Raw genomic sequence first — 10,047 nt, forward strand, 5'->3', positions numbered from 1 at the left:
CAAACAGAGAATAATAAATGGAGTGCACTTGTGTAAACCTCATATGCATCTCATGTCTATGTTTGTGCATTTATGTTTTGTAATTGTGCTTATGGTGCAATGTCGGATTGTAGATTGTGATTGTGCTGCTTGCAACGGTTGTACTTGTGAAGATTGTACCAACTCTCCACCTTATCCAGGCAAGTGACACACACCAAAAATTCCAGTTTTTATCTATGCACAGTAGAGATTTTTGTAGTATACATATGTAGGGTCTTATGCTTTCTATGCAATCCCAGTAGTCATTAAATTTAGTTGGTGCTCAGCTATGCTATGAAATGATTTTGTTAGTGAGTTATGGAAAAAAAACAAGTAATTTTAATGAACTACCCGGGTGGAATTGGTATTGCTTGGTTTATGTTGAGTGGTTACACCGGAGTCATGTCTATGGCGGTCGTGTGTATCGTGGACGGCCACCCAGGAACAAAGAGATTGTAGACAACTTTTCTCATTAGCTACCGTACAGCCACATGCTAATATGGGCTCTGACTTGATGGAGTATGTTGTGAGAACCCGGATCCTACGTGACAGATGATGTAGGAGGTTGTAGGTTGGTACGGGTCCGTAGAAAATGGTATGTGGGATTACTTCGGAAAAGTCTTGTCCTAGTCAACATCTGTCCATTTAAACAAAATGTGCATTATGGAAGAAGAGCAGACTAGGTCATGTGGGTAAATTTGTACAAGCTCTGCAGAGTATTAAAACCAAGTACTTACCGCATCCCCGATTACGGACAATTTGAGCGAACTGACAAGGATCCTGTTCGAAGATCTCCTCATTCCAATTTCTGAAATAAAACTTGATGGGTGAACAGGGAATATGACAATTGGTGCAAGTGACTATCGGCTAGCAGGTCCCGTGCCATGTCTATGGTCTGTGTCTGCAGGAGTAGGTCGCCCAAACCAAGTTGATCATATGCAATAGGAAGGCTCAGTGATGTCTATCGCTGGTGTCTAGGTTCATTGATGTCCATCAATGGTACCGCTTAATTAGTATGAAAGAAAATTGATTTGTCAAATGAAAGGATAAAATTGACTTTATGCAAATATTTCTGAGCTCTACCAGCCAAATGATCACGTATGTGTTAGGTTGTCACGTGTGTCCACCATACTGTCATCTTACCAATACGATTCCAAATGTTGACCTTCAGGCTGTAACGTTTTATGTTGCATGCTACTTCTCTAGCTGAAGATTTATTGTTTAGGTTCACGAGTCCTTGCCCAACATGTCTGCCTGTGGTTTCATGAAAGAAGATAGCTCCATGCTTTATGATTTCCTTGCTGCTTTAAACTCTGAAATTGTGCTAGCATGAGAGCTATGCAACATGTATCAAACCATTTTACTTCCGCTGGATCTTAAGTTGTAATGAAGATCTTTGCTACTTGGTATTTTATCTTAATCTGTGTTGCACAGAGACTCTCACTTTTCAGGTGAGGTCACTACATTCCGGTCGTGTCGGGCGGAAGTTCCGGTGAGAGCAGTTGTGCTTCTTCAGCGTTTCCTTCAGTCCAGGGAGGCATCTGGGTGGAAGTTCTAGCTGGAGCGCTGTTGCATCTTCTTCCTCTTCTTCTTCTCTTTCTCCACTGGCTTGGTCATCGCGGCTTGTATCTTGTTCGATGTACCTGATTAAACACAAGGTATTCGCATGAAGTAGCATGCCATCCAATGAGGTATCAAATGTATACGTGGAAAGGAGCGAATTGACCTCTTGGTGTATGGCTTTGGCCCGAGCTCGTGTCCTTGGGTCACAAGGAGGGCTTGTTGGTTTTAAGGAGGAGGTGTCCAAAAGCCGCCCCGTATCATATAGGGAACACTGACAGTGCATCATCTATTTGGGGACGCTGTTTCCACATCGGTGCCTCCCAAATAGTCACCTGCAAGGTCGCCGACACTGCTTTATAGGGGATGCCGGCAGTGCATCCCCTATTTGGGGACGCTGTTCCCACACCGGCGCCTCCCATACGGCGGCCCCCAAAACTTTTTTTTCTTTTTACAATATTTTGAAACAACATATCAATCACATTTTATTCATACTATATTCAATTATTCATACAATCACACAAATAGTACTTAATTATTCATACAATCAAACAAATAGTACTTAAATTATTCGTACAATTAAACAAATGGAAAATTATTCATACAATCAAACAAATAGAAATAAAATCATGCATTGTTGGCGGCTCCTCTCCTCGCCCACAAATGCGCAGCTAGATCCGCCTAAAGTTGAGCATTGATACCTGCATCTCGAATTTCATTATGCATGTGAAAAAAGCGGCAAATTCTTGGGGTACATGCTTTACCTCAATAAGATGCCCTTGATAATCAAATGGTTGATCATCATGCACAAGTTCGTTGCGCTCGCTCTAAATGATCATGTTGTGTATGATCACAAAGATGTTCATCACCTCCCACATTTGAGACTCAGACCAAGTGAGAGCAGGGTACCTGACAACGGCGAAACGCTGCTGAAGCACCCCAAAAACACGCTCAACATCCTTGCGTGTTGCTTCATGGCATGTTGCAAAATAAGCGTCCATCTCCGAAGATGGAGTCGGAATTGTCTTCACAAATGTAGCATACGTCAGGTAGATACCATCAGCTAGATAGTACCCCTTGTTGTATGCGTGGCCGTTTACCTCAAAGTTTACGGCAAGAGCTTGTCCCTCAGCTAGCCTAGAAAACACCGGAGAGCGCTGCAGCACGTTGATATCATTGTTTGTTTCTGCCATGCCAAAAAATGCATGCCAACTCCAAAGGTCATGGTCTGCCACCACCTCAAGAATGACACTGTACTCACCAGTATGCCCCTTGTAGATTCCATGCCAAGCAAAAGGGCAAATTTTTAGCCCCAATGCATACAATCAATGTTCCTAGTATCCCACGAAACCCTCTTGATGCATTTTTTTCTAGGATCCGAGTTGTATCATCTGTCCTTGGTGCTCTCAAATATTCTTTAGCAAACACCGCTATGACGGCTCAGCAAAATCTGCAGAGTCTCTGTAAGATGTCTACTCCGTCATCCGTAGGTAGTTATTGGTTGTATCTGGAGGAGCTTTGTATGCAAGATAACGCATTGCAGCAGTGCACTTCTGAATTGAGGTGAAACCCCACAAATCTGTGCAATCTTGCTTAGCCATGAAGTAAGTAGTCGTTGTACTCCCTAACGCCATAGATTCTACGAAGAGGCCGGCACGGGGTTGCCGACGATTCTATTGAGCTCGAAAATTAGCCGACGCATTTTGAGACGCACCGGTGCGAGCTCAAAATCCACGCCGACCCCAAAACTCTATCGGGGAGCGGCCCGTGGAGATGCTCTATTAGAAACTGCATTAGAAAATGTAAATGAAACTCTCATAAGATTAACGCCGACCCCAAAACTCTATCGGGGAGCGGCCCGTGGAGATGCTCTATTAGAAACTGCATTAGAAAATGTAAATGAAACTCTCATAAGATTACTCAGGCACCTGCATTTTAGCGACTCGATTTCAAAATTCTGCTCAACTTTTTGACACGTTCGATTAAAAAACCTGTCGCTAAACAGGACCGAATTAATCGCCCGATCGATCCTGTGCCGTGCTCCCCCTTTCCCCTCCTCACCCACCGGCTCTCGATCTCGCCGGCCACCGGAACCGCTGTATTCCTCACCCTTCGCCGCATCTCGGCGCCACCGTTTCCTCATCGCCGCCGCCATCTCCTCTTCGCCTCACCCTCGGCCCACGCACACTCCTCGCCCCAAGGCGCCGCGGCCTCCCCGCTCTACCACGCCGCCTCTGCGGCCATATATCTCGTGGGAAAAGGGGGGCAGGGAAGGGGCGGGCGGACTGGCTTCGCCGGCTTCACATCTGACGTGTTCTGCTGCTTCTGCGCTGCTGGTACCTCGTCGCCGAACCAGTGGTAAGCAGTTTGTTTCAATTTTTTGCTGGCGCTGGATTTGAGCTCGGAGAATTTCTGGTTATTCTAGGCGTTTTAGGTTCTGGATGCTAAACTTAGTCGTGGGCTAACTATCAAGGTACTAGACGTTTAAAGGTTGACGAAAGGGGGACGGATCCCTCCCTTGGCCGTCCGTTGTTAGGTAGAAGATGAGACCTCTCCAGCGGCGGTTTAATACGCGCTAGATAGCACCCCGTTTAATTCAGTCGCACCTGCGACTTGAACCTGGTGGGCGAGCTCACCACCGTGAGCTCAAGCCAATACTAGATGTTTGTATAGTGATTGTCTATCAGATTGTAATGAAATTCCCTGCAGGTGTTGATGTTGTAGGAAGCTGCAGAGAACTTTAATTCCACACTTATGGATTGGAACTAAGTCACTAACAGATTAATAAACAATACTTTCATTTCTTAAATTACTCTATGTATGCTATACTGAAAGTATCCAGAGAATCCTGATTGTGAACTAAACTTTATCCGCTTGGTGTGTTTCTCTTTCTGAGGACAAATATAGTTGAGGTCAGAATATTTGGCTGACAAAAACCAGTGTGTTGGTATGTTGAAAAATAAGAACTGATATGTGGCCCGTATTCAGATGCAAGCAACTTGCCATCTGTCTTCTTTTAGATATTGATGTATTTTGCTTGACTATTTGTCCTCACTAAAGTTGTTCCTAAAGAAAACTGGGGTATTCTCTTAGGAAAGAGCAAAAAATATGATTTCTTGTTCTTAGTAGGTGACAGTTTTAAGTATGTAAACATTCCTTCTTAGGTTTCTCCCATCAATAAGGTGTATGGATTTAGGCTGGATCAGAAAAAAAATAAGGTCTTATTTTGCAGATGCATCAGTATGTTTGGTTGTGAGCTGAGATTTTTATTTCATCAACTTGGATCTGAACTATGTACTAACCTATGCTTCTCAAGTTCTCAACTCGTTTTTGTTAGCTAGGATGTGATGTGGGACTTATATAGTTATATGTGCCTGTCCATGCATTCTACTCCATATAGGAGATACTCCCTCTGTTCTTAATTAATTGACGCGGGGTCACGCCAGAAGTAAACAATGGCTAGGCACAGTGCGCGTCGATTAATTCAGACCAGAGGTAGTATATGTTTGTATATACGTGAAGACTAGTTAAATTTATAGATAAATGTCTAGGTAGAATTAGAAAATGAGCAAGGTGAACAGATGTTAGGGCTAGGATCAAACAGTCCTCTCGCAACATTTTAACTGTGATCATTCTCTGGCTTCTCCAACCATGAATCCATGATGCATGCAACAAATAGGCCACAATGATAATTTGTTAGTATTGATCAACAACAACAACAACATCATCAAAGCCTTTTTCCCAAGCAAGTTAGTATTGATCACTTAACATATTAATTAAGATCTTTCTATACACGACTCCAAGATACAATCCACTGGGATGATTGTATCTACATATCTACTTTTGGTTTCCTTTCAAGCACATTTCTTTCCCCCATGATGTAATTTTTAGTCTTTACCCTTCTGGGTTGTATAGTGTCTCCATTTTAATACAAAATCTACTTAATCCAGCTAGAAAATATAACTTAAGATACAATACATAAAGAATGCCCTTCCAGAACACGCTCTGCTGCTGGCGACCTGGCGTTACATGGAACCAACACTCTCACCTTTCTTCACAATGGCATCTTACCCTGCAGACGTCCTGATCATTACCTGTGTGTGTGTGTGTGTCTCTCTCTCTCTACTGAGCCGCTTTGTCACACTGGCTTCTTTCAGTCAAGTGGACTCCCTATTTCTCCATCTATCTCCGTCCTCGTGAGTGGAAACTGCCTTGTTGGACCGTCTCCTTGACGAGCAGGTGACGAGTCAGGCACCATGCGGAACTTGTAACATTGTTTTATCATGTGCTCGATCTTTTTCCATTTTTTGGGGAAGAGCTAGCAGTTTGGTTCAGATTTTTGTTAGTATTGATCACTTAACATATTAAATAAGATCTTTGTACACGACTCCAAGATACAATCTACTGGGATAATTTATCTACATATCTACTGAATCCAGCTAGAAAATATACTTAAGATACAATGCATAGAGGGTGCCCTTGCAGAACACTCTGCTGCTGGCGACCTGGCGTTACATGGAACCGACTCTCATATTTCTTCTCAATGACATCTTACCCTGCAGATGTCGTGATCATTGTCTCTCTCTTTCTCTAATGAGCAGCTTTGTTACACGTGCTTCTTTCAGTCACACGCACTCCCTATCTCTCCATCTATCCTGCGTTGCATCTATCTGCTTCCTCGTGAGTGGCAACTGCCTGTTAGACCGGCTCCTCAACGAGCAGGTGATGAGTCAGGCACCATGCGGAACTTGTGACTTTGTTTTATCATGTGCTCGATCTTTTCCAGTTTTGGGGGAAGAGTTAGCAGGTAAGTTCAGAATTTTTGTTTGCTGGCAAGGTCTGGGGATATCCTGGTGGACTCTGCCCTTCTCCCTTCTTGGTTGTGGCACTAGATCTCCTTGATTGTGCAGGAAACTGGGATTTTTAGATCCAACAGAAGCGACTAGACACATGCACCATTTATATAGAGCAAAAGTTAGTACTGCACTTTGATTGGTGGTGCAGTTAGGGGCTAACTTCTGTTTGGCGAAATTAGAAAGATTTGATTGATCCTCGTGTTACAATTGCTCACTGTCCAATTTTTTTTATTAACAGAAGTGGTTGTCCTGTCTAGTTTCAGTACTCCAAATTGGTCGTGGAAGTTAATTTCAGTACTCGAAGTAGTTTCTAGCTCAGTCCTAACTCCTTATCTTGGTCGTCCTCGTCTTGTTTCATGTGTCTTACATAGCCCATCATCTATGATGCAGTGTAGAAATTGACATCAGCATTTGTGTGCTGCAATCTGATTATTTATGCTAGTATTGATCACCAGTTACTGCTTAAATTGGTTTGCCTCATACTGTTATCATGAATTGGACACAGCCAATCATGTATTAAATGTTTTGAGTAGCAGACCTGCCTGACCGTTCTCATTTGCAGGGTATGTTCTGGTCTGGACGATTTTGAGCAATATCTGAGTCCCGAGGAGCCTCGTATGCTGCCTTCCTGGGATGAAAGGCGGTGTTCTACATAGGCTTCTGGTCAACAAGCTATGCCTCGTCCTTTTGGTTCTCCTCATTGTGCCGATTATTCTTTTGTTACTGGGCACAACGTCAGAGCAACTGAAAGTTTTTTCCCAAGGTATATACCCTATTAAATATATTGTTGCTACTTTGCTTGTTTACTCCCTCCGTCCCCAAACAGGTGGCGTATAAATTGACTTAAAATTTCAATGTTTGCTAAGTTTGATCAAGTATATATACAAAAACATGAAAATTTACAATACCAACTCAAATGTAAATAGACCCAACATAAGATAGACTTCATAATATGTTTATTCAATATTGTAGTTGTCGATATTTTCTTCTATATATTTGGTCAAACTTAGAAATGATTGACTTTTTTACTCCCTCTGTCCATAAATAGATGTTTTAGATTTGTCTAAATTCGGATGTATCCGTACACTAAATAGTGTCTATGTACATCCAAATTTTAAAAAATCGAAGACATCTAAATTTATACGCCACCTGTTTGGGGATGGAGGGAGTATTACTTTGATTGTCGATTCAGAATCTACTCTATTGTTCTTTTGCTGAATTTTGTCTGAATCCTCCTTCTGCCATTAGGTTTCCTACAGCAGCAGGGACTGGCACATCTTGGTGATAATGTATCAGCTCTAGTTGGGCCTGCAACTCCAGCTTATAACAACCACAATCACACAAGTATAACCAGACGGAACAAAGGTAATCTTATGTGATATGCTACTTTGTGCTTGTTTGTTCACCTAGACCATTGGAAGGCTGTTTCTGATGAGTTGTTTCGAAGCATGGAATTAATCATCCATAAATGTTCAAAGCTTGAAGTCTGAAAATTATTTTCTTGTGCCTAATTTAATGTTGCTGTTACTTTGTAGACTGTAATTATGCTAAGGGAAAGTGGGTAGCAGATGAAACACGGCCACTCTATTCCGGTAACGAGTGCAAGCAATGGCTGTCAAAAATGTGGGCTTGTCGAATGATGCAACGCACAGATTTCTTCTATGAGAGTTACCGGTGGCAGCCACATGGCTGTGAGATGCCTGAATTTTCAGGGCCAAACTTTTTGAAAAGGTATTGTGCTATTTTTAACTGTGCATCACCTTTCATGCTGGACTTCTTCTAATGTATTCGCCTACAGGATGAGGCATAGAACTCTTGCTTTTGTGGGTGATTCACTCGGTAGACAGCAATTCCAGTCCATGATGTGTATGGCGACAGGTGGTAAATACAGCCCTGAGGTCGAAGATGTTGGATGGAAATACGGCCTTGTCAAAGCTCCAGGTGCTTTAAGACCTGATGGGTGGGCTTATCGATTTCCAGGGACAAACACCACTATCCTTTACTACTGGTCTGCTACTCTATCTGAACTGGAACCTCTGAACACAACAAATCCGGCGACTAGCTATGCATTGCATCTTGACCGGCCAGTAACATTCCTGAAGAAGTATCTCCCCAGTTTTGACGTTCTAGTACTGAACACAGGCCATCACTGGAACAGAGGGAAATTCAATGGAAACCACTGGGAGATGTATGCTGATGGGAAGCCTGTAGGGGAAGGCAGACTTGCAGACCTCAACCGCGCGAAGAATCTCACGCTGCACAGCATTGCCAGATGGGTGGATTCAGAGCTCGCAAGCCTTCCTCACCTGAAGGCGTTCCTGAGGACGATGTCGCCGAGGCATTTTGTAAATGGCGACTGGAACACTGGGGGCAGTTGTGGTAATGCTATCCCCTTTTCTAATGGAAGCGAGGTCTTGCAGGACCATTCGAGCGACTTGCCTGCGGAGCGTGCTGTAAACGGAACTCGTGTTAAGCTTCTGGATATTACTGCCATCTCGCAGCTACGGGACGAGGGGCATATGTCGAATCGTACCCTGAGAGCTCCGACGGGCATTAATGACTGCTTGCACTGGTGCCTTCCTGGCATACCAGATATGTGGAATGAGGTCCTGTTTGCACAGATTTAGCACATATACTGCACTTCAGTAATGGCAAGGGCATATTTTTTTTCTCAAAGAAAGGGTAAGGGCAATTTTCTTCCAGAGCCCCCAAGGATCTGTTCTGTTCCTGCTGGTGGTCTGTACAGGGTGAAGTGCTTTGTACCAGTATATTACGGATTTTGGTCAAGCCAAGCCTAGGCGTTTTGACAGTGCCAGGATGATAGCCTTATTTCCAGAGTCTGAATTGCAGCTTCGTTTGAGGCCAGACACGGAGTTAGCTGCTGCTGCAGAGCCATTCCCCAGGCACGTCGATTCTTTTTCATTTTCTTTACTGTAAAATGCTACTCCATATATACTCCCCAGTTTACCCGTGTGCAGAAGCATATATTCCGTAGAGATGTTCATACAAGTAGAACAAAGCGCCATATGCTCTTTTAGATTAAAAAAAAAGCGCAACTTTTGGTTGATGTCTGTATCTTACTAAAAACTATTATATCTGTGTAACATTTCAGTTTGGGATAGCTAATATTATATGAAAGTGTAACTGACATTTTGACCACCGTGAACATTTTCAAAAAGGACGTCTCCGGCCATTCCTGCTTTATTATTTAGTTGGTAGTTTGGCACAATGCTATATACAAAGTACACCGAGCCTTGTGTGCTGGATTTTTCGTTCCATTTTCTGCAACTAGTAGTACTGGAAGAATTTAACCTAGCGCCATGATGAGGATTAGCAGGCAAAAGGCTAGCCAGAGGTTTTGCTGTACTACCCATCGCTGTTATCTTAATAGACAAATTATTGGTGTCCCGGTTGATGGCATCCGTCCCGCAAAGAAGGGGTCAACCCGTCAACCGGACGGACGCGCGAGCTGATCTCGCGCTTATCCACTCATCATCATTCATCATCATCCGAACAAGCAAGAAGGATAGATTTGGACAAGCAGCTGACGTGCTCGCGGCAGCATCACGCAGCTGTAGGCGAACAGCGACAAGCCGCGGTTCCTCGGAAACGC

General features: G+C 43.4%; 1 protein-coding gene across 1 annotated transcript; it reads left to right on the forward strand.

Annotated features, from left to right (window-relative positions):
- Positions 1-7,017: 7,017 nt before the first annotated feature.
- On the forward strand, positions 7,018-9,594 carry LOC124653978 (protein trichome birefringence-like 14). The gene is made up of 4 exons (XM_047193025.1): positions 7,018-7,197; positions 7,683-7,799; positions 7,970-8,165; positions 8,233-9,594. The coding sequence occupies exons 1-4, from the start codon at positions 7,068-7,070 to the stop codon at positions 9,059-9,061; spliced, it is 1,272 nt and encodes a 423-aa protein (XP_047048981.1). The 5' UTR covers positions 7,018-7,067; the 3' UTR covers positions 9,062-9,594.
- Positions 9,595-10,047: the final 453 nt, after the last annotated feature.

Source organism: Lolium rigidum, chromosome 5 (assembly GCF_022539505.1).
Source record: "Lolium rigidum isolate FL_2022 chromosome 5, APGP_CSIRO_Lrig_0.1, whole genome shotgun sequence".
In the NCBI taxonomy this organism is placed as follows: Eukaryota; Viridiplantae; Streptophyta; class Magnoliopsida; order Poales; family Poaceae; genus Lolium; species Lolium rigidum.

Coding starts and splice junctions, on each gene's coding strand:
- LOC124653978 (XM_047193025.1), top strand. CDS start 7,068: ATGAAAGGCGGTGTTCTACATAGGCTTCTGGTCAACAAGCTATGCCTC. Junction 7,800..7,969: donor TATAACCAGACGGAACAAAG/GTAATCTTATGT, acceptor GTTACTTTGTAG/ACTGTAATTATGCTAAGGGA. Junction 8,166..8,232: donor GGGCCAAACTTTTTGAAAAG/GTATTGTGCTAT, acceptor ATTCGCCTACAG/GATGAGGCATAGAACTCTTG.